Consider the following 27,999-nt stretch of genomic DNA (forward strand, 5'->3'; position numbering starts at 1 on the left):
CTGAAGTTCAATAGGGAAAACCGTAAAAGATTCTGGAGTGAGTTTTGACACTGAAAGTATCATTGTGCATGTGAAGCTGCTGTAAAGTCAATGTCAGAGGAGAACTGGGCCCTCTAGGTCTGCTTTTCAACTCCCACTTAACGGAAACCTGGGGACTGCAAAAAATTGCAAAGCTTGCCACAACACAACAAATAAAGCTTAAAGAAACACAAAGAGATTGAAACTATCAATGATATTAACAGAAGACCTTTTAAACTCTTTAACATCACCTTACATTTATTAAAGAAAATACAATATCTAAAAAACCCACACTTGAGTAAGAAATATTTTAACAGGAATTAAGAAAACAACATTCTGGTTACTAGTAACAAAAATACTGTCTTATATGGAGTTTCAAACCAACAGTTTTGCATAAGTTATTTCTTCCTTCCCTTCCAGGTGTTCACATGGTGCAAGACAAACTCGCCTACACTTATCTTTTCCAAAGTTACAGTTTCATGACAAATATTCATAGTAGCAGGGCCCATGATAAAGTGCTCAGTAATAAGACTGGCAGTGGTAGATCTAGATCTGGTCTATACCTGTTCCAGTGTACTTTGTTGGATCCTAGTCTTTCCTTCCTGGAAAAGGGACTCCAGTTTCTTTCCCCTACACTCCTCCTTTCCTCTGCTGGTCTCCTGAGGTTGTTCTGTAAACTTGGGTACTCTTCACCAAACATTCTTTCACTATGTACACATAGGTCACATTTTTTTTCCTGTTTTAATTTTAAAACTACAGCTTGAGTTAAAACACGTGCACATATCCTTTGTCCATATTTTTGAAGAACTGAGGTATAGCATGAAGTTCATTTGTATGTTGCTGGTAGTAAAACATATGGAGGGGAAGAATGCTCATCAGGATGCATATGATCAAGGAGGTATCTTTTCAGAGAGGACGTCACCAGGCTGGAAGTCAGTCTGAATGGAAAACCACTGGGACCAGGGTATTTTCTGGTTAATTCATTTCAAATTGAAAATAGCCACAGGTCAGGCTTTTCCAGTCTCTCTACTGTTATGATGTTGACGCGAGAATTCCAAATTACCTTTTCATCACAGCTGTAAAGGAGACCTGCAAAAAAGAGGCTGAATTGAAGCTATTTCATAGGTTAAAACCTGTAGTTTTGTAACATGTTAACAGTCTCAGGGTGAAAAAGATTGGCAGATATGCCTTAGCTAGACAGAGAAAAGGAAAATTCAGGAATTAAGGCCATGTATTGTTACACATTCTCTTCCTGTTAATTGATACACTTAAATAGTCTCAAGGAAGTGATGCAAATCCCATAACTTCAGTAATTTGGAACTAGACTGGACAGAACCCTAGGAATATACAATACAGTATACCATTCGCACCCGCTCTACATCTCTCTCTCAGTGCCATTATCCACTTGTCCCAGTGCCCGAGACACACAACTACCTGAATGAAAAGCAAGTAGTGGGGCTGGGAGGAAAGGGGAAAGCACTGCATAGTCTCATGGTTCTAAGTGGACTCTTCACCACTCCTACTCAACCAAACAGCAGCTGTAATCAAAAGTGCTTTACTATTTGATTAACAGGGAGACTGCACCTTTTTCTTTGAGATATAGACCCAGCGCAGTCAGCCATGTTTCCATCTCCTTCAGGCTAAACTACTGCAGTGTACTGCACCTGGCATAGACCAGGAAGGGCACATAGAAGCTTTAGTTGTTTTAATACACAGCAGCCCACTTCTATGTAAGGCAGACTAACAAAACCACATCACCAAAGTGGTCCATGCTCTCCACCGGTTCCCCTTCAAAAACCTGAACTGCTTCTAGGTTATAGTCTTTATAACCTTCACCTAGCTAGGATTTCTTAAAAACTCAGAGATTCTCTCTTTCTGTATCTTAGCTGCAATCAATGAGGAGATTGTGGCTGTCATCTCCAAACTGAAATTCTCAGGAGGTTTGAAGCAGGGTATTCTCAGGGGAGTGCCACTGGCACTTTACCCTACCACTGGACAGCAGGGTAGGCCCAAGTCTGACTACCCTTAGGGAACAATGTAAAAATAATCTCACTAGATAGGCTGTTGTTACTGAGGGAGGGGCCTATCAACGTTTGCCCTAGAGACAGGCAAGAACCACATCTAAGAAAGAAATGAATAATGAACAAGGAATGGAAATAATGCTATTATTAATTAGGTGTTACAGCTCCTAGATTCTAAAGCAAGGCCACCATTAGAAATGTACATATATGTTTCCATCTCCAATTTCTGTGAAATAAAAGTCCAGACTTAGTTTGTTGTGTGGTTTTGAGGACAAAGTATAATCACTGGTCAACATAACCTAGAGCAGGAAAATTAGTAAGCCAACTGATACCTGGTGTGGTGATGTGGTTGTTTTTTTATTTGCTTGTTTATTCTGTGTGTAATTGGCCTTTTTACCTCTGGGAGATTTTATCAGGTTGGTATTTGTCTTGCCTAATAAGTAAACAGTGTTATGAAGAACACCCTCTGATTTAAAATGCAAGTAAGATTTTATTTTAACACAGTCGCAAAAAATAATATTTTTGGATCTTTTCCCCCCTAAAATAAAAATATCTTAAGTGTCAGGAACTCAGAACTCATGCCCAATCCTGCAACCACATTGTGCGCATGTGTAGTGGAGAAAAAAAATAATCAGTGAAATGATAAACATGTTGCATTAACTTGACCAAAACAGCTCACAGCCCAATGTGAATTATCATAATAGCATATTGTGTGTACAAGCAAACACAAACGTAGACCTACTAAGGCATACAGGGCAATCATCTCCAGGTTTTCCCCACTCTTTTTTTCCCATATGATTAGTATTAATTTCTAAATATTGCAGTAGTGCCTAAAGACCCCAATACAGATCAGAGCCCATTGGGTGAGGAAAAGGACTGAATATATAAATAAAATGATAAGAGTGATGGAGACACAAAAGGAGAATACAGCTAAAAATATTATATATATATATATACACACACACACACACACATATATACATACACATTATTAATATAGCTAGGATTCACGATGTGACGGAGAGACTGCCGAGACTCATCAAGCCCTCGGATCGCTACCCCTTCATGCTTCTCCACGTGGGCACCAATGATACTGCCAAGAATGACCTTGAGCAGATCACTGCGGACTACCTGGCTCTGGGAAGAAGGATAAAAGAGTTTGAGGTGCAAGTGGTCTTCTCGTCCATCCTCCCCGTGGAAGAAAAAGGCCTGGGTAGAGATCGTCGAATCGTGGAAGTCAACGAATGGCTACGCAGGTGGTGTCGGAGAGAAGGCTTTGGATTCTTTGACCATGGGATGGTGTTCCAAGAAGGAGGAGTGCTAGGCAGAGACGGGCTCCACCTAACTAAGAGAGGGAACAGCATCTTCACAAGCAGGCTGGATAACCTAGTGAGGAGGCTTTAAACTAGGTTCACCAGGGGAAGGAGACCAAAGCCCTCAGGTAAGTGAGATACCGGGAGGAAGCAGAAGCGCGTGAGAGGGCAGCGCTCCTGCCTCATACTGAGAAAGAGGGATGATCAGAAAGTTATCTCAAGTGCCTATACACAAATGCAAGAAGCCTGGGAAACAAGCAGGGAGAACTGGAAGTCCTGGCACAGTCAAGGAATTATGATGTGATTGGAATAACAGAGCCTTGGTGGGATAACTCACATGACTGGAGTACTGTCATGGATGGATATAAACTGTTCAGGAAGGACAGGCAGGGCAGAAAAGGTGGGGGAGTTGCACTGTATGTAAGGGAGCAGTATGACTGCTCAGAGCTCAAGTATGAAACTGCAGAAAAACCTGAGCGTCTCTGGATTAAGTTTAGAAGTGTGAGCAACAAGGGTGATGTCGTGTTGGGAGTCTACTATAGACCACCGGACCAGGGGGATGAAGTGGATGAGGCTTTCTTCCGGCAACTCACGGAAGTTACTAGATCGCATTGCCCTGGTTCTTATGGGAGATTTCAATCACCCTGATATCTGCTGGGAGAGCAATACAGGGGTGCACAGACAATCCAATGGAAAATGGAAAGAGAGCAATACAGGGGTGCACAGACAATCCAATGGACAATGGAAAGGGTAGGGGACAATTTCCTGGTTGCAAGTGCTGGAGGAACCAACTAAGGGCAGAGCTCTTCTTGACCTGCTGCTCACAAACCGGGAAGAATTAGTAGGGGAAGCTAAAGTGGATGGGAACCTGGGAGGCAGTGACCATGAGATGGTTGAGTTCAGGATCCTGACACAGAGAAGAAAGGAGAGCAGCAGAATACAGACCCTGGACTTCAGAAAAGCAGACTTTGACTCCCTCAGGGAACTGATGGGCAGGATCCCCTGGGAGAATAACATGAGGGGGAAAGGAGTCCAGGAGAGCTGGCTGTATTTTAAAGAATCTTTATTGACGTTACAGGGACAAATCATCCCGATGTGTAGAAAGAATAGTAAATATGGCAGGCGACCAGCTTGGCTTAACAGTGAAATCCTTGCTGATCTTGAACACAAAAAAGAAGCTTACAAGAAGTGGAAGATTGGACAAATGACCAGGGAAGAGTACAAAAATATTGCTCGTGGATGCAGGAGCGAAATCAGGAAGACCAGATCACACCTGGAGTTGCAGCTAGCAAGAGATGTTAAGAGTAGCAAGAAGGGTTTCTTCAGGTATGTTAGCAACAAGAAGAAAGTCAAGGAAAGTGTGGACCCCTTGCTGAATGAGGGAGGCAACCTAGTGACAGAGGATGTGGAAAAAGCTAATGTACTCAATGCTTTTTTTGCCTCTGTCTTCACGAACAAGGTCAGCTCCCAGACTGCTGCACTGGGCAGCACAGCATGGGGAGGAGGTGACCAGCCCTCTGTGGAGAAAGAAGTGGTTCGGGACTATTTAGAAAAGCTGGATGAGCACAAGTCCATGGGGCCGGATGTGTTGCATCCGAGAGTGCTAAAGGAGTTGGCGGATGTGATTGCAGAGCCATTGGCCATTATCTTTGAAAACTCATGGCGATCCGGGGAAGTCCCGGACGACTGGAAAAAGGCTAATGTAGTGCCCATCTTTAAAAAAGGGAAGGAGGAGGATCCTGGGAACTACAGGCCAGTCAGCCTCACCTCAGTCCCTGGAAAAATCATGGAGCAGGTCCTCAAGGAATCAATTCTGAAGCACTTAGAGGAAAGTGATCAGGAACAGTCAGCATGGATTCACCAAGGGCAAGTCATACTTCACTAATCTAATTGCCTTCTATGATGAGATAACTGGCTCTGTGAATGAGGGGAAAGCGGTGAACGTGTTGTTACTTGACTTTAGCAAAGCTTTTGACACGGTCTCCCACAGTATTCTTGCCAGCAAGTTAAAGAAGTATGGGCTGGATGAATGGACTATAAGGTGGACAGAAAGTTGGCTAGATTGTCGGGCTCAACGGGTAGTGATCAATGGCTCCGTGTCTAGTTGGCAGCTGGTATCAAGTGGAGTGCCCCAAGAGTCGGTCCTCGGGCCGGTTTTGTTCAATATCTTCATAAATGATCTGGAGGATGATGTGGATTGCACCCTCAGCAAGTTTGCAGATGACACTAAACTGGGAGGAGAGGTAGATACGCTGGAGGGTAGGGATAGGATACAGAGGGACCTAGACAAATTAGAGGATTGGGCTAAAATAAATCTGATGAGGTTCAACAAGGACAAGTGCAGAGTCCTGCATTTAGGACGGAAGAACCCCATGCACCGCTACAGACTAGGGACCAAATGGCTCGGCAGCAGTTCTGCAGAAAAGGACCTAGGGGTTACAGTGGACGATAAGCTGGATATGAGTCAGTGTGCCCTTAAAGAAAAGGAGTACTTGTGGCACCTTAGAGACTAACCAATTTATTTGAGCATAAGCTTTCGTGAGCTACAGCTCACTTCATTGGATGCATACCGTGGAAACTGCAGGAGACATTATATACACAGAGACCATGAAACAATACCTCCTCCCATCCCACTCTCCTGTTGGTAATAGCTTATCTAAAGTGATCACTCTCCTTACAATGTGTATGATAATCAAGGTGGGCCATTTCCAGCACAAATCCAGGTTCTCTCACCCCCCCCCCTTTTTTTCCCCAAAAACCACACACACACAAACTCACTCTCCTGCTGGTAATAGCTTATCCAAAGTGACCACTCTTTCCACAGTATGCATCCGATGAAGTGAGCTGTAGCTCACGAAAGCTTATGCTCAAATAAATTGGTTAGTCTCTAAGGTGCCACAAGTACTCCTTTTCTTTTTGCGAATACAGACTAACACGGCTGTTACTCTGAAACCTGTCAGTGTGCCCTTGTTGCCAAGGCCAATGGCATTTTGGGATGTATACGTAGGGGCATTGTCAGCAGACTGAGGGACGTGATAGTTCCCCTCTATTCAACATTGGTGAGGCCTCATCTGGAGTGTCCAGTTTTGGGCCCCACACTACAAGAAGGATGTGGAAAAATTGGAAAGAGTCCAGAGAAGGCCACCAAAAATGATTAGGGGTCTGGAGCACACGATTTATGAGGAGAGGCTGAGGGGACTGAGATTAATTAGTCTGCAGAAGAGAAGAATGAGGGGGGATTTGATAGCTGCTTTCAACTACCTGAAAGGGGGTTCCAAAGAGGATGGATCTAGACTGTTCTCAGTGGCACCAGATGACAGGACAAGGAGTAATGGTCTCAAGTTGCAGTGGGGGAGGTTTAGGTTGGATATTAGGAAAAACTTTTTCACTAGGAGGTTAGTGAAACACTGGAATGCGTTACCTAGGGAGGTGGTGGAATCTCCTTCCTTAGAGGTTTTTAAGGTCAGGCTTGACAAAGCCCTGGCTGGGATGATTTAGTTGGGGATTGGTCCTGCTTTGAGCAGGGGGTTGGACTAGATGACCTCCTGAGGTCCCTTCCAACCCTGATATTCTATGATTCTATGAATATTAATAACTTTTAAAATGCAAATATAAGTGTCAATTATTGCCATAAGCCCATCACAGCTATTAGTCCACCAGCTTCTCACAGGCTTTACAGCAGAGTGGGTACTGAGGATGGATTTGAAGGAGTCAGTATGGCTTTATAGATCATTTCAGAGAGGGGATTCCCTGTGTCTGAGGCAGCATGAGAGAAGACAAAGAGTATAATTGCTACTTTGCAGACTGGAAAAACGAAAAGAGAGGTTCACTGATGTGCCCAAGAACAAACAGTTAGCACGGAGTGGAATTAGAACTTTCAAATTCTTGTCTCCCAGTCCCTGGTACAAATCATTAGCTAATGCTTATGTGTTTGCCTCTGACTTCCAGTGTATCTCAATCTCAGTGCCACTGAAATTTAAATGCCACCTACTTCTTGCAATATTTGTCCAAGGGTCTCCTGGCTCTGAATGCGTTTCCTATTTGAAAAGGAAAGAAAAAATTACTTCAGTGCAAAGCATAATTAGTTTCCTATTGTCTCATCTCCCAGGGAACTCTACCTGTCTCTCTCAAGACCTAACCTCCCTACTTCCTGCAGATCTTCGATCAGAGCCTCCCACAGGCCTAACCTGCTTCCTGTAGTTCCTCTTTCTGAGGCCCAATTGTTCATCAGGTTAACATCTGATCCCATTAGTATCACCCCCTCAGATTGCGGGCTGGTAATTATGGCACAGATGGAGCCAGCCCTACTTCCCTTAAAGGGCCAGTCATCCCAGTTACCCTGTGGTAGTGGTACAAAGATGTTATAATAAATATGGAAACATTACTATCATAAATTATTGTGTAGTGTTGTCCTATGCTCTGTTACATGTGAATTTAGAAACAGTCTAAACCCAAACAGATACCTATATATTTTTACCTGTCTATTTTGGTTGTTATGACCACTGTGAAATTGCCTTCAGTATTAGGCAAGTACGTTGAAGGTACAATTACATAATTCCCTGCAGAGAGTCTGCACAGTTGGCTCACTTCCTGTGAGTAGCAATGAGGTACACAGCTAACCAGTGGCTCCAAGTGCAGAAAAGAACAACTCTGTGGTTTCCAACTGTCGTTAGGCACCTGAAGAGATTAAAATAATTTCAGATCTCACACCTTTAAAACAAATCAGTGTGGTCCACAAATAACCCACCCCTCCAAATACATGCCCTATTTCATAGAGTGATCACGGTTCGCTCAGGGTCATTTATCAGTTGTCAGGGGGGAAAAAAAATTGTTAGGGGAGAAGGGCAGGAGAGAGTCAAGCCCAGTTACCAAGCTTGGGTCTTAGTCACCAAGCATGCCCAACCATTTGCATCTGTGTAAAAATGAAAAAAAAAATCCACGCATTTTAAAAAACAGCGTATCATTTAACATAGAGTTACCTGGCTACAGTCTTAGTGTTAAATAAAACCCTTCAAACATTCAGAAAAATCTATTAGTACTGGCTGCTGCATGACTTCTAAACCGGAATATGACAAGGGTTCAGTGGAACCAGAAATTTGGTTGCTGTGCTATCCACTCATGCATTGTTATACCTACTGTACCTGTGAACTAATACAGCTCAAATGTCTACTTGTATTGGCCCAAATATAATCATTTATAGGGTGCATTTCCATTCTCCAAGGTAAGAGGCACCTGAATAAGTGATGGATTTGTTTCATTTACAAGAATCAACTAATCTGACTGACTGGGATAAATCATACCTGGAAGATATGAAACCCTATTGGACGACACTTGCTATCTTGACAGTGCTGGCGGAGGGTGACTTTCATGCTGCGCTCTTCTGTTCCTGCAGGGACGGAGAGGGGAAAGCAGGGATTGGTATGGAAGGAGTGGAAGTTCCTGCTACCTCCAGCACTTTGGCCGTTTTTCCAGCATCCCTGTAGCTGCACTGTCTCCCATTCACCTGGTGGGAGCTCTTCACAGAGGGCAGCATCAGTGGGTGGTGGTTTTATCTCACTATCAAATGTAAGAAAGAAAGGGAAAGTAGTGTACAAAAGGTGAAAGGTTTCTATGACTGCAATTCACCATCCTTAGTGCTCAGCTGTCAAAATATGGACAAATACTAGTAATGAAATAAGTGTCAAGAAATGCAAACTCTTACCAGTCAAGCATTCCCATTAACTATTAATTCAATGCCAATCATTGCCACATATAAGTATAATTAAATGCAAAACCTGAACATTTGTGGAACAGAGAGAATAAATAAAGTAAAAATTAAGATCTCTACAGCACCTTGAATCTGGCCACATTGCACAATGTAAATTTAAAGTATAAACACATTAAAATATGTATTTTCTATTGCTATGTCTTAAATACAACATGCTGCATTAGTTTATTGATTAAATTTATCTTTTGAATTTCCTAACATTGATGCATTTGGTTTCTTAACCTTAATGTTCCATGAATTTACATTTTTGCATTTAATTTCCCTAGAGTCCCCCACCCCCGCAAATAAGGCAAGGAGGAAAAGAAAGAAATATGAAAACAATGTAGCTCTCTGAGGCCTTCCCCACCACCCACAAAGCTCCAGGAAACATCTACCCTGGATGAAGTGAGCACACCACAGACCTGTGCAACATCCAAAATGTACTGATGCCTGCAGTAATTGTGCAGCAGTAACATTCTTGTATAAAACACACCATACCTTGTATGAAGTATATTCTCCACAATGTACACACCGCAAAGAACTACACCAGTTCACCTCTGAACAGTGTGCACTTCTTCCAGACACTGGGGCTCTCTTGGATCAAAAAAAGATTTAGGTGGCCACCCCCCCAGGTCCCTTGAGGTACTATAGCAGGGGTGGGGAATCTTTTTTCTATCAGGGACCACTGATCCACAGAAAAAATCAGTCAGGGGCCACACACAGCTCTGGGGTGGGAGCAGAGGCTCAAGCAAGTGGTCGCGGCTCTAGCCCCGTGGGAGGTGGGGGGTGGCACGAGGCTCATGGCTTCCCCTAGGCTTTGGGATGGGGCCAGAAATGAGGGAGTTGGGTTGTGGGAGGGGGTGAGGGCTCTGGCTGGAGGGCTGAAGGGTTTGGGGTGCAAGAGGGGGCTCCGGGAGGGGCAAAGGGGTTTGAAGTGCAGGAGCGGGCTCAGGGCTGCGGCAGGGGTTTAGGACATGGGCTCCGGGAGGGAGTTAGGGTGCGGGAGCAGGGCCTGACCTGGGGCAGAAGGTTGGTGTGTAGGAGCGGGTTTGGAGTGTGGGCTCCAGTCGGGGGAGCGCTTACTTCAGGAGGCTCCTGGTTGGTGGTGCAGCAGGGCCAAGGCTGGCTCCCTGCCTACCCGGGCTCTGCACTGCTCCCGGAAGCAGCTGGCATATCCGGCCCCTAGGCAGAGGGGCCAGGCGGCTCAGTGCAGTGCACGCAACCAGCGCCCGTTGGCCACAGTTCCTGGCCAACGGGAGCTGCGGAGCCAGCATTGGGGGCAGGGACAGCATGCAGAGCTGCCCTGATTGCCCCTCCACCTAGGGGCCAAAAGGACATGCCGGCGATCCGGCGCTCATGGCTTCAGCCCAGTGGGGGCGGGGGGCGCCAAGGCTCGGGGCTTTCGGCCCATGGCACGGAGACTTGCCGCAGGCCAGACGAAATGAAGCAGTGGGCTCGAGGTTACCCACCCCTGTACTACAGGGAGGACTTCAAGCATCTCCGAGACCCCATTCAAAGAGCCAGAAGAGGTGCCCATTATACAGCCACAGTAATTACCTGAACTCAAAAGATTTAGCACCTTCTTTACATGTACCTCTCCTAACCATAGTTCAGGTCACAGCAAGCCCTCGTAAAGGGCATAAGGCTTTACATAAACTGTCAACAGGGTTTTTGTGGGATTTGCTACTTCTCTTCCTTTTTGAACATACCTGAGGCAGATTCTTCCTGTTGAGAATACACGAAGCAGGAAGTCGCTCTCTGCATTCTTCAGAAAGGTGCTAGGGACAATAAGGTAATAACCAGGGGCAAGGTCACAGCGCAGATGTACTTCTCTGTCATAAGAATGACAAATGGTACCTACAACCGGAGGAGCAGAGAGGGTCTTTGGTAGGTTAAAGCGCCTCTTCTCCACCTAAAATAGACACATAATGTAGCATAGCATTGTAGGAAAGCTGACAAGATTATAGCAAAGTTAAATGGGGTCAAATATTCAGTCAACAAACCCCAAATCCATAGTACCACAAGTGTGTGCTTTGCCATCTGGCAGACCATGCAGGTATTATTTCCAAACCTGTCTCAAAGGGTCAGATTCAGGATCACACTCATGAGGGTGAGCAATTCAGGGTGGGAAAATGAAAGCTGCTTCCCCCTTCTTGTGCTCTGGAGCAGTTCTGGACAGAATTTCACTGGGGACTGTAGTCCCTTCTCCCACATAGCTTCCCTGCGGAAGTTAATGCCAGTAAGTGGGCAAGAAAGGGTGAGATGAGTATAGGGAAATGGTCCACCATCTATGCATCAGCCAATGGAGCAGACCACACATATAGCACATTATACCATCTCAAAAGGTCACAGAACATTCCTCTGGCATATTTATCCTGGGCGTTCCCAGGAAGAATTCTGTCCCAGCTAGAATTGCTCTTGGGGGCATCAGTTACAAACCAGCCCCATGCAGAACCGAACCAGCATGCCTCAGGGCAGAATTTTGCCCAAAATTCTGATACACTGTTGTGTTTTCATTCAGATTAGATTTACCCAGAAGCCAACATGGTCAGACTATAAACCATGGGAAGCTCTCATTTTTCATGCAAAGTTCAGTGGTGCTGAACCTTGCTCATGTACAATAGCTATTTTTTCAAACAATCACTTTTTTGGAAATCTCATGTAGTCTCAGGGCAGGTTAAAGCTCAGCACCTACCAGACTCTGAGCACATTTTGTAAAAGTGAGCAACTGTTATCAAAAAAAGTGAAAACAATTTGTTTTAATTTGCTCTCTTCAAAACAAAAAAAAGGAACAGGCTGGAGCAAACCAGGCCCAGACTGAAAATCTGTCTACCACATTTCAGCTGAAATTAAACGTTTTCAGCGAAGGGCAAACATTTTAATTCTTTCACAACATTTTAGGTACAACAAGTGTAACAGAGATCTGTGGGGAATTAAAGGAGATTAGGAGAAAAATACCATTCATATTTTGAGTTAAAGCGTTTTGCCTGAGCATCAGTAAAATAAGCCTTCATCCACTACTAATTATGTTCTTGTTTACGAAAGTAATTAAGAAGAAAAAAGTTGTTAGAAGATATTTTCATGGTGCAAATTAAACTTGGAGGTGAAATTATACTAATGAACCCAGGGGCACTGATCACTGTGCAACTGCAAGCATAAACACACATTTCTGAAGTTTTTGAACACCTCGATGATAGCTTGAGTACGCAAAAATAGAGTTGCACAAAATTGTAGCTACAAATGAGTAGAATTATTTTCAGTTGCACTAGGCATTTCTGAAATTAGTTTTTTTCCTATGCACATTGTGTTGTATTCTGGGTACACACATTATTAGACAGAGTTTAACAAACTAGAAAGAACCCAGAGAAAAGCAACTAAAACAAGTAGGGTGGTGAAAGGACTGACTTATGAAAAAAGATTAACAGAGATTTTAAAAGATTAATACATATATAAGAGGTGATAATTAAGGGAGGGACATAACAGTATACAAACATGTGAAGGGTGTAGACACCAAAGCGAGAGAGGAACTTCTTAGGATAGTACAAGGGGGTTGAACTAAGAGAAAGGAGTTAACATCAAGAAAGGGAAAAATTATCAGGCAAATCTTTCTAATACTGCAATGTAACTGACTGCGTGAACAGTCTCCAAAGAGAAGTAGTGGAAGCTTCATTGCTTAGAATGTTTAGAAATAAACTGAATAAAGCCCTGGTATATGTACTATAGGCAACGATCCTTCAATGACTCTGTGAGATGGGAAGGCTCATCTAAAAGGTCTTTTACACCCCTGACTTCCATGAACAATGGACTCATGGCATTGCAGTAACAAATGAATGACTATGTCAGATGCTCCTGTTTTTCTGGAAACTTTTCTTCTTGGCCCAACTAGAAGTTTGAAAAGTTACCCCCAATTACCTTCCAGACATGCAGTCCCACAGCCTGGTAATTCTGCCCTTGAATGCCTTCAGTCAGAAATGGACCTTTCTCTGCTAAGTGGGTCAGATTCTGAGTTCTTCCAGCCCAATCAGCACAGTACTTCCTGGGTTTCTGCAGAAGAGCAATGCACACCTCACTCTGCTCACATATCCTCAGCCAGAACTTGGGGTTCATAGGGAAGCTGTTGTTGTTACGGCAACCACCTGCAGACTGGCCTTTCACCCAGGATCCACAGAGATTCTGAGTATGACTCAGCACTTTCTCTAAGGAAAAAAAACAGGTACCACACATCAGCAATTGGAAACAATTCATTTTTGTGGCTCAAGAGTCTCCAGACTGAAAGCAGTCCTGTGGCAGGGCCACTTTCTGTGAGCTAATGTTCACGGCCAAGATATCTCAAGAGGCATAAAATCCAAGTCAGAGTGGGAAGCTGAAGAACTTTATCCTTAAAGATCATATGCAGACTATTTCTACAAGTCTGAAACCTCAAATTTGTCTCCCAGTTGGAAGAGAACATTACAGGGCTCCCCAGTAAAACTTTCTTCAGGAAACGACTAACTCCCACACCAAGGAGGCAAACATAGCAAACAATTCTTTAGTCTGGGGAAAAAAAAAAAAAAAAAAGGCTTAAAAAATCCTGTGAAATCTCATTCTTTCCTCCCAGCAGCAACAGACACAGGAAAGGCCTACAGCAGGGATTGGCAACCTCTGGCATATGGCCCATCAGGGAAAGCCACTGGTGGGCTGGGACAGTTTGTTCACTTGCAGCATCCGCAGGTTTGGCCAATCGCAACTCCCACTGGCTGCGGTTCGCCATTCTAGGCCAATGGGGGCGGCGGGAAGTGGCGGCCAGCACATCCCTTGGCCCACACCGCTTCCAACAGCCCCCATTTGGCCTAGAACAGTGAACTGCAGCCAGTGGGAGCTGCGACAGGCCGAACCTGCGAATGCTGCAGGTGAACAAACCGTCCTGGCCCACCAGCGGCTTTCCCTGATGGGCCGCATGCCAAAGGTTGCCAATCCTGGGCCTACAGGTTGGGAAGGAAGAGAGTAAAATACTGGTATTTCTGCTTTTAAATATTTTGTGTCTGATACTGCAGCAAACGAGGACCATAAAATAACCTACATAGAGATCATCTCATCTGCAAACGTGGGCTGATAAGAACTTTACAGCAAGCGTAGGTCAGAATTCCAATTCTCCATAGATCATCTTGAGGTGGGATGAAGGAGTAACTGCGACACCTACACCTCTGGGGGTGTGGAGGAGCAGGAGGAGGAGAACTTGCTACACTACTTAATGTAGCAAACAATCTGTAATCCACAAAGCACCTACTTCACATTTAAGCACGATTTAATACTTTGGTGAATAGGAATTTACTTACAAATATGTTTACATGTTTTGCCAAATCAAGGCCAAAATGCCTCCTACTGGTCTTTCTCTGGAATAAGCACAGAATCATAGAAATGAAGGGCAGAAGAGACCTTAAGGAGTCATCAAGTCCAGCCTCCTACACTGAGGCAGGATTAAGTATATCTGGCTCCATTCCCCAGGTTTCTGTTCCTCTGGTGCTGTTCAGATGACCCAATTCAGAACCAGATTCTCCCCATGGGTGCCAGGGAAGGTGAGAGTTTGTAGATGGCATGAGCAACTTATCTCCCCAGGCCTCAGCTACTGCACTGTTCTCCAAACAACCTAGCTTGACAGCTTACACTTCTGTTTTACCCCTTCGCTGTCTGCAAGCTGGACTCCAGCTATCACTCCCAAACCTCCTGATGTCTGGGCTGCATGGAATAGTGCATGGGGTATGCACTGTAACTATAAGGGCTAGAAACATTTTTTTAAATGATGAGATTTCAGAGCATAATTCTACAGCAGGCAGGTTAGCTCTGCAGCAATCTCCACAGCCTCAAAGTACATGAGTCCCTAAGCTTTGCATAAGCATTTTCACTTACAACTCTTAAAATTATTGGCAAATAAGGAAGAGGATTTTTCCAGTAAATCAGAGAAATGTAGAGAAAGAGAAAAGTTAATAAGAAGTTTAATTTAATTACCCAGTAGACACCAGTTCTGTTCTCCAAGCTCTCCCAGAGTACGCATTCAGGGCATACTCAATAAAATTTGGAAAACGTTTTGGAAACCACAAAGGTCTAGTGTAGAGGGGGGCAAACTACGGCCTGCGGGCCACATCCGGCCCGCAGGACCCTTCCCTGTGGCCCCCGAGCTCCTGCCAGGGAGTGGGGTCAGGACGGGACGGCTCCTCTGCAAGCCTAACTCCCCCGCAGCGTGGTGAGCGGGATGGAGGCTAGCCCTTGACCCCTCCCCTTCTACTCCCCTGGCTCCCTCTCTTGCAGTCACACTTACCTGGGCAGCGTGGCTGCAGCTCCGGCCGGGCAGCCCGGCTATGGCGCCGCCAGACCTGGTGCTCCAGGGCGGCACGGTCAGGGGGAGTTCAGGGGGGGGAGGCGAGGAGCAGGGAGGGTTGCAGGGATCAAGGGGCCTGGGCCCGCTGCTGGGGACAGGGGCAGAGCAAGCCAGGGCCCCCCTCCACCTCCAGCATGCTTGGCCCCTGTCCCCAGCAGCCAAGCCCAGACAGGGAGCGAGCCCTGCCCGACTGCCAGGGAGAGCAGCCAAACAAGCAGGGGAAACACACAGGGAAAAGGACTGAGCCCCCCTTTCCCCCACTCCACAGGTAACGTGGGGCAGGGAGAGCAGGGAGGGTTGGATAGGGGCGGGGGTCCTGGGGGTGGTCAGGCGGTGGGGAGCAGTGGGGATTGGATAGGGTACAGGCATCTGGGGGGGGGAGGGTGGTCAGGGGGCAGAGAGCAAGGGTGTTTGGATAGGATGCAGGAGTCCCAGGGGGCAGTCAGGGGTGGGGAGCGGGGGGGTTGGATGAGGGTGGGAGTTCTCGGGGGCTGGAATGGGGGCAGAGGCCAGGCCATACCTCACTGTTTGGGGAGGCATAGCCTCCCCCAGCCTTCCCTACCCTGCCATCCATACAAGTTCTGTACCCGATGTGGCCCTAGGGCCAAAAAGTTTGCCCACCCCTGATCTAGTGCTAAACAAGTCTAATTTTGGCCCTTTTTAATTCAAATCAGACTTCCCCATTAAACTAATCTGACTTGTTACCAATAGTCCCTTTGTCACATTGTACCTGTATAGAGGCTCTGAAGCTGTCCCTCTTCAGTGACTGGAAACCCAATGGTAATCTCATCAAACTCCTTGAAAAACTCCTCCTCCTCAACCCAGAATTCTCCTTCCTGGATCTGGGAAAGCAATTCTGAAGCAACTATTGGATCCAATTGGCTCCACCCTTGACCACTGCAAATAAACGCACAAAAGTCAATGTCTAGGCTCTTTGCTCACACTCCCAATAGAGTTCTACAAAAATCTTCTACAAAAATTGCTTCGTGAGGGAAACAAAGGTATTTTTTCATTTTACTATTGTGTTCATCCATACAACATTTCCTCTAGTTATTAATCAATTGGGACTGGAAACAGAAATTATAGATAGGCAATCTCCTTGCAGGAAGACCTAGAAACCAGCTACACCAGAGAGTAAGGGATTATGGAACATACTCCCAGGTAAAACAAATAATTTATTTGCAATGAATACTGAACAATGTGCAAAGTATTTGTACCTTTGTTTATCGTTTAAAAAAAAAAAAAAAGCAGGTGTTAGAATTTGTGCATGATGGAAAGAGGAAGTGAAAAACACGACTCCAAACACAAGAAAGTAGTTAAACAAATAAAATTAAATATGGCTGTTTTGGAAAGTTTTTCTGGTGCCACTTACTGAGCCCCTTACACCAGCGACACACCATTTCCATAGAGCAGTAGGGCAAGACCTTTTTAGCATGTTGGCTTCAAAGTTACTACAAGTTGAAGATGTGAGCCACAACTAATTATTTAGGGTCCTACTAGTTGCTGGGCACCTTCAACTCCCATTAATTTTACTAAGACTGAAAAATATTCTGCGCTTCACAGAACAGGGTACTACAGCTTTAAGTTCTTTGAGGCAAGGAGTGTGTGTCTTCCTTTATGTTTTATGCGGTGTCCAGCACAACACTAATTTTTAAATTAGCCTGTCTTTTTCTCTATGCAATGTTGCTGTAGCTGTGTTGGTCCCAGGATATTAGAGACAAGGTGGGTGAGGAAATATCTTCTACTGGACCAACTTCTGTTGCGGGGAGAGAAACTTTTGAGCTTACATAGAGCTCTTCTTCAGGTCTGGGAAATGTACTCAGACTACCATCTTTAAATACAAGGTAGAACGAGATGGAACAGATTGTTTAGCATAAATAGTTCATACATATTTCAAGGGACCACTCAAGTGAAGTGGCCCGATAACATACCTTTCCTGTCACAAAAAAAAGAAAAAGAATCTGGGGGCAGGGAGTTAAGTGGATTACAGGTAACAACGATTTAGGTCAGTGGTTTTCAACCTATGGTCTGCAGACTATGTCTAAGGGGTCTACAAAAGGTGACTATGAAAATAAAGGTTTCAGAGTAGCAGCCGTGTTAGTCTGTATTCGCAAAAAGAAAAGGAGGACTTGTGGCACCTTAGAGACTAACAAATTTATTTGAGCATAAGCTTTCGTGAGCTATGCTCAAATAAATTTGTTAGTCTCTAAGGTGCCACAAGTACTCCTTTTCTTTTTATGAAAATAAAATTTCAGATCCAGAAAAGGCATTTTGTTTTTCTGATCAATCAAAAGTATGTAAATATCCCCACCTACAGATCAAAACCTGGAAGTGTTCTCATTACCATATAAGTCCACTGTCTAGCACCCTTTCTCATGCTGTGTCAAATGCCATGCTGAGCATGTTCAACATGTATGGTTGAATTCTGTTCAGTCAGTTTTCAGTCTTCTAAGAGGTCTATGGGAGGGGTCCACAGACCATAGGTTGACTTTCCAAAGGAGTTTACAACTCCACTCAAAATACGTGTAGGGCTCCGCAAATTTTAAAAGGTTGAAAACCACTGACGTAGGTGAGATAAGACCACCACTATGCTCTCAGAAGAACTCATACAGAAATATGATAAAAGACGACAAGCCCCATATCACCTGTGGGTGAACACTTTTCACAAAGCGATCACTCTATATCTGACCTCTCCGTCCTCATCCTCAAAGGAAACCTGCACAATCCCTTCAAAAGATGAGCCTGGAGCTTAAATTCATACATTTTCTAGATATCAAAAATCACAGACTGAATTGACACTGCATTTATGGCTTATTACAACAATCTGTAACCCAATTAAATCCCCACCCCCAAAAAACATATTTCCTATCAATGTATCATGTATTTGGAAATCAGGATTGCCAGACCCAAAACCCCAAAAAATCAAGACCACAAGAACCATAATGTTGTATGCTGAACTCATAAAAAGGTTCTAAGAAATAAGGCTACCGTACTCTGCAACTCTCCTCTGTTGTAGCCTATTAGGAATACTACTCTGTAATATACACACACATTTTGTGCTCACACACAGTAAATATCTTCATCTTTATGGTAGTACCTTAAAAAGAGAGTATTCTAAATGAAAACAAGCCACTTACCCTTCCCTCCAGCGTCCTTTCCAACACCGCCTCCCCCATGGGTTTTGTATCCGTAGCAAGATGATTTCGTTGCCCGAGACTCTGGAGAGATGAAGCATATCTGAGACAATAAAGGCATGAAATTCTCCCAGTTCACTGGCACCTGTACAGGAAAGATAACCATCGTTAGGAGGTAGAAAACTACCCAGCATTCTTTTTCAAGGCAAGAGGAAGTAAACTCGCTATCCCCTGTGAAAAAGATTCACTTTGTACTGAAGAAAGTTGCTACAAGTCAACTGCTCTGCCTGTGAACACAACGGATGAACATGCAACCCACCCTGTACGCAGAGACAAATAACTGCCTGGTTTATACATCTATGATTAGAAGAGTGAAGAGAAATGCTGATCACCAGAATCCCTAGAAACATGCTAGTTAGCTTTGAGTATCCATAGACCAGTGGTGCTGAAGCACTACTTTCCCTTACTTTTTCCCTTTTATGGGAAGAAAAAGACACACCTGCCATATTTAAGAATCTCTGGAATACTCATATTACCTTGCCTGGAGCTGAGGACTGAGCAACTTATCACACATTGTTCCTTCAGGTTCATCAGTCTCCTAAATACCATCTTCTCCAAAACTTTACCAGTCCTCTCTCTTTCCATGCTTCTTCCAGGGTCTTTTAGGATCCATCTCTCAGCTAGACCTCCAGTCAAGTCAACTAAAGCATCTGCCACCTGCCCTGCCCACAACTGCTCATAAGACCCATGCACCCTATAAAAACAAAAAAGAAACAGTGGCACATATTTCAAACTTAAATGAACATCATTTTGGCTTTATTTTAATCACACATATGTCCCCATTGGGAGCCTGATGTTAGTATGACATAAAAGGTGCCACTGCAGCGATGAAATATTTAGGCCATCAGACACCTCACGTATTCAGCAAAGTATCTAGGTGACAGCTGGTGCCTCTGCTGCGATTCTGTGACGTACCAGAGGACCTTGTCCAGATGGTGACAGGTTTGTATGACAGTTTCATGACAAGTGGACACACTTCGGTGTAACAGAGTGTTTTGAGGTGAAGGTTGGGCTCCACCAGGGATCAGTGCTTAAACTATTAGTATTCATAACTGTGATGGACTTCATAAGTAAGAAAATCCAAATAGGTGGTGGTCCAAAGTTGATGTATGGAGACCATATTGCACCCATGGCCGATAGTGCAGAAGATTTGGTCCAGGCAATTGATACCTGGAACAGGAAACTAACAAATTATGGCCCCAAAATGACTAAAGAAAAGACTGAAGTCATGTGGGTAATTCACCCGGGACCAAAATAGATGAATATTAACATTGAGGGCCAGCAACTAAATCAGGTTTCTGCATTCAAGTACTTTAGTGGCTGGTTAGCAGCAAACAAAGTAGTCAACAGTGAACTGCGCGCGAGACAAAACTGGCAAAGATAGGTGGTGTGATTTATGACTACTTAAGAGACAACTATACAAAACTTTGGTAAGATCAGCTCTTCTCTACAGATCAGAGAAATGGGTGACCGAAGAGAAGCATTTGAGAAGACCTGAAGCCATTGAAATGAGATGTTTGAGGGCAGTGAAAGAGCTGACATTGCTGGAACACACGTGGAATGATGACATCAGGAGTGAGACTAAGGTCTGTGGTATCAGACAGAAGCTGCAGGAGAGGAAGCTAAGACGGTATGGGCATGTTTGAAGGATGGATAAGGGAGTCCAAACTAGTCACATTGAAATAAGGTGCTATTGGGCTGTTCGGAATACAATCTTGTCCTGATAGTGCTTATCACCTCCAGAGAAAGGGAAGTGCCTAGAAAATGTAAAAGGAAACTTAGTTTGATAGCATCCTGTCTGGCAAGAACTCACTTATCAATAGATGGGATGTGAAATCCTCACGTCTGTATTGTTTTGTCATTATAGTTCCCACTTTGCTATTGTTTGTCTGTATAATCTCTGTCTGGTTCTGTGATTGTTTCTGTCTGCTGTATAATTAATTTTGCTGGGTGTAAACTAATTAAGGTGGTGGGATATAATTGGTTACATAATCATGTTACAATATGTTAGGATTAGTTAGTTAAATTTCAGGAAAATGATCGGTTAAGGTATAGCTAAGCAGAACTCAAGTTTTACTATATAGTCTGCAGTCAATCAGGAAGTGAGTGAGTGTTTGGGGCGGAAATGGGAACAGGGAATGGGGATAGGGAAATTGGAATCATGTTTGGCTAAGGGCAGGAATGGGAACAGGGACACAGGTGTAAGGCTCTGTGGTGTCAGAGCTGGGAAGGAGGACACTAAGGAAGGAAACTGAAATCATGCTTGCTGGAAGTTCACTCCAATAAACATGAAATTGTTTGCAACTTTGAACTATGGGTATTGTTGCTCTCTGTTCACGCGAGAAGGACCAGGGAAGTAAGTGGGTGAAGGAATAAGCTCCCTAACAGGAGACATTTGGGACTAGAGTTCACAGGCTGAGAACAAGAGGATGGCCGAGAAAACAGCCAATAGACGGTGTACAGGAGGATGAAGTAGATATGGAGTGAGCGTTGGACCAGCAAACCTGGAAACACTGATAGGCTACCTGACTCCAACTAGATGGGAAAAGGGAAAGAAAAATAAGATATCACACTGCCTTATGGAAAGCTTGATACAATCCTTTCCTGTACAGAAACTGCTCACTGCTTGTCATTTGCATCTTATCTTTAAACTTTCATCACCCTTCATGAAGCACAATATAGCTAGTAATGTTTAAAAAATAACATTTCTAACATACCTCCCCTTAATATATTCTTTGTTTGCTAAACACAGTCAAACTAGTTTTTTCTCCCAGCTGTTTCATTTTGTGGGGTCAGGGACGTTGTGTTATTATTTGCGGTAACTACAAAGCTAGGTGATCTGCAGCTAGTAGCTAGCTGAGCATCACTGCAGTCTAGCAGCTGCTGGGTCATTATAAAACTCTTGTGAAAAAAATAATTCCTTTCAGTAAGAAAATCTCACCCTGTGTGAAGGCAGAAATGTATCTGGGTGATCCAGGATAAACATTGGACCTCTACAGAATCCAATATAGGAAAAACTCTGGAAATTATCAGTCTATATACAGGTTTCAGATATAAAGAGCTCAAGTCCTAGAGAGGGCTCTGGAAGCCCACATGGCATGAAATCCAATCAAACAAAGCACTATGTAGAATATGTGCTAGTCATTACTGCAATTTAAATCTCCTCCTCCAATGAAGTTCACTTACTTGGCATAGACCTTTTCCAGTAAGGGAAGCCAAAACACATCTTCTGTCTGACACTGGGAGAAGCAGAGTTTACCCCCAAGGCAAGGCAGGCGATCATCAATGGTTACCTCCACCCAATGTCCAAACTGCCAGACTTGACAAGTGAAACAGCCTGTGTACGTCTCATCTGTCCAGCTGGGCTGACCTGGAGGGATTACCTGGAAGAAGACAAGACAATATTAGCAAAATCAAGACAAACAGGGACTTTCTTTTGAGGAAACCACCACTTAAAACATGGTCAATTCCAGCTATTCTACATCATAGCATAGATCGAAATAATATGTCATAACATCAAAGAGTAAAGACAGAGCATCAGAGTACATCTTAGAAGTTTCACTGAGTTGTAAAAGACTAGGGGAAAAAAATATTAATGGAGCATACAGGAAAATCTGCTAGGACATGAAACATTACAAGAAGCTGTTCTATACCTTAGTTAGCAGGTATTTACTCTTCTGCAAAGCAACACAGGCACACAGGAACCAACAATCTCCCAAAATCCCTTGCTTCACTTGCACCTCCTGTGGATTGTCTGAAAACAATTGAGGAGCAGAACAAATTTCCTAAAACAAAGCAAACGTTAAGGTTAAATCCTGTATGACAGTCTAAGCCAAACAAGCTATGTTTTGTGGGATCGGATGGCTCACAAGACAATTAACACAATAAGGGACCTTTCGTTCTTGTTTGAATACAGTACAGGTTACCACTAATTGAGAGTTGTTACAGTATGACTATTCAGTAGGTGACCTATGTGAAATAAGACTGGTGGATCTCAGTCCAGATCTTGGTAGATAGATTCCATCATCAATAATACATTACTATTGATAATCTCAGCAAAGAGACAAGAAGTGAATGAACAGAGAGAGAAATAACCCACTCCCTAGTAGTTGTGCAGGTCACAACTCACAAGCAAGGTTGAGGTACATTAGCAGGGCAGCATGAGATACAAGCTATGAGAGAATTCAACATCCCAGAACAAAAAAACCCCACCCTTGTCTGGCCACGCAAAACTCAGTTTGCCATTGCTAAGCAAGCTATTGATCTAAACCGCAAAACACTTTTTCTTGTAAACTTTACAGCGGGCAGAAAACTGAATGAATTAGCCCTGAGCTGCTGCTTTGCTACTTTTCTCCTTGGCTAGCTGAGCCCCACACTTTACTCTGGGAAATATGCTTATTAGTTATTTGTTTTACCATATGGTCTAGGAGCCCCCGTCATGGATCAGGATCCCATTGTGCTAGATGCTGTACAAGCAAAGATCAAAAAGATAGTCCCTGCTGCAAAGAGCTTACAATCTAAATATACAAGAAACAACAGATGAATATAGAAGACAAGGGAATACAAGGAAACAATGAGACACAACAGGTAGTGGTCTCAGCACACCAGCAGCTTGTCAGGTTTTTGTCAGCAAAGAAAAGTAATTAGATAGCTTTGCAGTATTTATGGTGTGCTCCTTCCAAGCATGGGGGCAAGAACAGGAGAAAGCATAAAGGTGCTAGTTTGAAAATTTAACAAATGGGCTATGGAGATTGGCATCAACTTTTCAATACTGAATAACAGATTATTGTGGGGGGATAGGGTGGTGATAGGGCATGAAGGCCTTCGAAACTGAAGACAAGTAACTTATGTTTGATGAGACAGAGAAGGGGAAGCTAGTGGAGGGATTCAAAGAGAAGGGTGACATCGTCAAAGTGACAAACAAGAAGAATAATCTTTGCAGCAGTGTTCTGAATGGATACGGGAGGGGCAAGATAGCATTTGTCAAGGACATAGAAAAGGATGTTGCTGTAATCAAGATGTGAGCTGATGAAAGCCTGCATGAGAGTTCAGCTGTGTGGATGGACAGGAAAGACCGTATGTTTGAGATGTTGTACAGAAAGATTGGGCAAGATTTAGACATAGCCTTGACGTGAAGACCTACAGAGAGGCCTAACCTGAAGATGATACCCAAGTTATGGTCCTGAGTGACAGGCAGGATGGTGGTGATGTCCACACTGACTGAGAAAGGATGGGATGGGGGGGAAGACTAAGAGCTCTGTTTTAGCCATGTTGAGTTTGAACTGATGGCTAGACATCCACAAGGAGACTTCAGAGAGATAGGCCAAGATCTTAGTCTGGACAGAAGGGCAGGGATCTGGAGTACAGAGGTATACCTGTGAGTCTTTAGCATAGAGATGGAGTTGAATTTGTGTTTGCAAATCAGATTATCTAGGGATAAAGTGTAGAGGAAGAAAAAAGGGGAAATTAAACAATACTTTGTTTGTTTAGAAGGCCATCAAGTTATCACATTGACCACTAGTGACAGATTCCTAAAGGGAAGAATCACAGGTGTCAAACTTAGTCAGACTTGCTGGGTAAACACATTTGATACACAGAGTACTAAAGGCTCTCAATCAAAGTGGCCAAAGATACAGTTAGCCCAGCAACCATAGCACACTACTTTTGTCATTTTTGTATTTCAGAACCATACAAAGAACTAGAAACAGTAACTGAACACTAAGTCATCCCCTTGTTAATGGAAAGCCAAATTTTGCTAAACCATTAAGCTATCCCATCTCAAAACTCACCTGAGGTCTCAGCCAGGAAATCTCCCCTCTGAATTGTGAGAGTGGGGTGGAACAGTTAAAAAAGAGGGAGGTGTCGCTTGCTGGAAATGTGGGGTCTTTGTAAAGATTTTCTTTTGTAGCTGACTGCACTCTGTCTCCCAGCATTTTCAACACAACTGAAGCTCTGTCGGCCACTCCAAGACTTTACGTCTCTAACTGAAATCTATAAATATAAATTAAAATGAACCAGGAATCATAACTTTGGGAGTGGGTGAGTGAGGCTGATAAACTCATAAGCGAAAAGTCACTAACCGTTTCCACTTAATCGCTTGAACCATATTAGCTGAAATTGTATTCAAAATCAGTTGTTGGCCCTGAAGAATCCAATACTGCAAAAAAAGAACACATCAAACTATCTGAGTAGTTATTACTCCTGAGGGCATTCTGCGCCAAAAAATTAAAAATTCTGTGCACAATATTTTAAAATTCTGCAAAATGTATTTGTCAATAAATAAATGCAGAAGCTCCAGCATGGCAGTGAGGAGCACAGGCCAGTGGCTGTATAAAGGTGGGAGATCACCCTACAGCCTCCCCACCCTCGGGACATGGACTCAGTGGTGAGGCTGCACCTGACCCTGACAGAGCACAAGGCCTGGGCCTACCCCAGAAACACCCTGGGGCCCTTCCCCTCTGTGCCAGGTGCCCAGGTGTGGGGCAGGCAGGCCCAACAAGGCTGGACTGAAGTGTGGAGAGGCTCAGTGGGTGATCTAGGTGTGGGGGGATCTGGATGCACAGAGGCTCATGGGGTGGGGTGTAGGGGCAATGGGACTCTGCAAGGGCTTCCAGGTGAAAATGGTTGGGCCTTAGTGGAGGGGTCTGGATATGGGGGTCTCAGCAGGGGGATCTGAGTGCTGGGGGAGTGGGGCTTGGTCTGGGTGCAGCTAGTTGGGAGTCAGTGGCATGCGGGCTCATCAAGGTGGGGGTTTGAGTGCAGGGAGCTCAGTGGGGTTGGTCTGGGTGGAGTGGTGGGGGTCCAGAGGCAGCGGATCCGAGTGCAGGGGGATCTGAGTGCAGGGGTTGAGGTTCAGTGGGGTGTGGTTCAGGTATGGAGGTTCTGTGTGTACGGGGTGAGACTTGGCAGGGGTGTCTGAGTATGGGAGGTCCCGGGTATGGGTGTCTGGGGTTGGGAGGATGGGGGAGCAGCTCCCCATACAGTGACCTCTCCTCCAGCAGCTGAGGAACGATGGAGGCTGGAAGCAGGGGAGGATGCTGAGCTTTCTGGGGGTGGGTCTGACACAGCCCCAGCCACTCCTTGCAGGGGAAGAGGAAATTCCACTCTCTCCTGCCTCCAGCACAGCTGGGACTAGCAGCTGATCCCAACTCAGGGTAGGAGCCACTGGTTGGGGTGTCCCCAGCCCTGCGGTGATTTACCTCTCCACTGGCTGCCCCGGGTGCCTGAAACCATGTACCTGTGCAGCTGGGGAGTGGTGTGCTCTTGGAGCTTCCCTTTGCTTCCCTATCAGAAAGTCATTTTTCTGCAGGGAAGCAAAGAAATCTGGGGGGAGACTACATGAATTCTGCGCACGCACAGTGGCGCAAAATTCCCCCAGGAGTAAGTTATCCCAGTGCAGCCTGACACCTTCTTCTCTTATAAGTAATCTCACCATTAAATGACAGGCCAGACAGAGAGAAGTATGAAATCGAAGTAAACCTCAATGTGAGTAGACACCTGCTACTGCTCAGGATATGATCTCACAAAGTATTTGGAGCAATACGCACTCCCCTCTCAGTCATGCCCTGTTAATCCTCCTCTCTACACATCCCTGGCCAGACGCCTCCCCAGAGTTTTTCTCCTAAAACTTCCAAGACCCTTCCCCAACAAACCCAGCCCCAACCTTCACAATCCCCCCTCAGACCAGTCCATCCACACACATTCCCCAGAGACCTGCCGGCCTAGTTTTTTCTTACTCAGTGTCCCTCACAACTGCCCTCCCAGATCCTTTCCCCCCTCCCCCCGCCCTCTCAGAACCCTCCCTCTGTCCCTCCCACCCAGATTCTTCACCCCCCCAGTACTTGCCTAGACCCCTCCCCAAATCCCTCCCTCTTCCACACAGCCACTCCCCCCCCGCATCCGCTCCCGGACACCTGCCCCCGCGACCCCTCCCTCCCCACAGCCGCTCCCAGACACCTTCCCCCCGAGACCCCTCCCCCTGCACAGCCGCTCCCGGACACCTGCCCCCGCGACCCCTCCCCCTCCACAGCCGCTCCCGGACACCTGCCCCCGCGACCCCTCCCCCCCCACAGCCGCTCCCGGACACCTGTCCCCGCGACTCCTCCCCCCCCCCACAGCCGCTCCCGGACACCTGTCCCCGCGACTCCTCCCCCCCCCCACAGCCGCTCCCGGACACCTGTCCCCGCGACTCCTCCCCCCCCCCACAGCCGCTCCCGGACACCTGTCCCCGCGACTCCTCCCCCCCCCACAGCCGCTCCCGGACACCTGTCCCCCTGTCCCCTCCCCCCCCACAGCCGCTCCCAGGCACCTGCCCCCCTGACCCTTCCCCCCCCACAGCCGCTCCCAGGCACCTTCCCCCGCGACCCCTCCCCCCCACAGCCGCTCCCGGACACCTGCCCCCGCGACCCCTCCCCCCCCACAGCCGCTCCCAGACACCTGCCCCCGCGACCCCTCCCCCCCCACAGCCGCTCCCAGACACCTGCCCCCGCGACCCCTCCCCCCCCACAGCCGCTCCCAGACACCTGCCCCCGCGACCCCTCCCCCCCCACAGCCGCTCCCGGACACCTGTCCCCGCGACTCCTCCCCCCCCCCCACAGCCGCTCCCGGACACCTGTCCCCGCGACTCCTCCCCCCCCACAGCCGCTCCCGGACACCTGTCCCCGCGACTCCTCCCCCCCCCACAGCCGCTCCCGGACACCTGTCCCCGCGACTCCTCCCCCCCCCACAGCCGCTCCCGGACACCTGTCCCCGCGACTCCTCCCCCCCCCACAGCCGCTCCCGGACACCTGTCCCCCTGTCCCCTCCCCCCCCACAGCCGCTCCCAGGCACCTGCCCCCCTGACCCTTCCCCCCCCACAGCCGCTCCCAGGCACCTTCCCCCGCGACCCCTCCCCCCCACAGCCGCTCCCGGACACCTGCCCCCGCGACCCCACAGCCGCTCCCAGACACCTGCCCCCGCGACCCCTCCCCCCCCACAGCCGCTCCCGGACACCTGCCCCCGCGACCCCTCCCCCCGCCCACAGCCGCTCCCGGACACCTGCCCCCGCGACCCCCACAGCCACTCCCAGGCACCTGCCCCCCTGACCCTCCCACACTCCCGGACACCTGCCCCCGGGACCCCCCCCCCCCGCTCCCGGACACCTGCCCCCGGGACCCCTTCCCCCGCAAACCATTCACATCCCCTCCCTTCAGGATTCCCGCCCCGGGCTCTCAGCTGCCATCCCGGGACCCACCCGCTGCCGACCCGTTACCTGGACTCCATTCCGCCCGCTCTCCCCGGGCCGGAGACAGCCGACTGGACCACCAGCCAACCAGGAGCCAGGATCGGAGCACGTGACAGCGTACGACCAATT

The 27,999-nt window shown here is 46.4% G+C and overlaps 1 protein-coding gene across 4 annotated transcripts; it reads right to left on the reverse strand.

Annotated features, from left to right (window-relative positions):
- Positions 1 to 254: 254 nt before the first annotated feature.
- On the reverse strand, positions 255 to 27,935 carry CAPN10 (calpain 10). Of its 4 annotated transcripts, XM_077826554.1 has the most exons (15): positions 27,898 to 27,935; positions 24,728 to 24,804; positions 24,437 to 24,638; positions 22,301 to 22,432; positions 21,834 to 22,030; positions 19,124 to 19,341; positions 18,591 to 18,732; positions 16,184 to 16,350; positions 13,011 to 13,294; positions 10,808 to 11,010; positions 8,856 to 8,908; positions 8,653 to 8,738; positions 7,830 to 8,029; positions 7,344 to 7,389; positions 255 to 1,107 (listed from the first exon to the last, which is right to left on the reverse strand). In XM_077826554.1, the coding sequence occupies exons 3-15, from the start codon at positions 24,578 to 24,580 to the stop codon at positions 1,078 to 1,080; spliced, it is 1,902 nt and encodes a 633-aa protein (XP_077682680.1). In that variant the 5' UTR covers positions 24,581 to 24,638; positions 24,728 to 24,804; positions 27,898 to 27,935; the 3' UTR covers positions 255 to 1,077. The 4 variants fall into 4 exon arrangements, with proteins under 4 accessions (XP_077682680.1, XP_077682678.1, XP_077682679.1 ...); XM_077826552.1 differs by having other exon boundaries at positions 8,653 to 8,908; XM_077826553.1 differs by lacking the exon at positions 27,898 to 27,935 and adding an exon at positions 25,847 to 25,923 and having other exon boundaries at positions 8,653 to 8,908.
- Positions 27,936 to 27,999: the final 64 nt, after the last annotated feature.

Source organism: Eretmochelys imbricata, chromosome 9 (assembly GCF_965152235.1).
Source record: "Eretmochelys imbricata isolate rEreImb1 chromosome 9, rEreImb1.hap1, whole genome shotgun sequence".
In the NCBI taxonomy this organism is placed as follows: domain Eukaryota; kingdom Metazoa; phylum Chordata; order Testudines; family Cheloniidae; genus Eretmochelys; species Eretmochelys imbricata.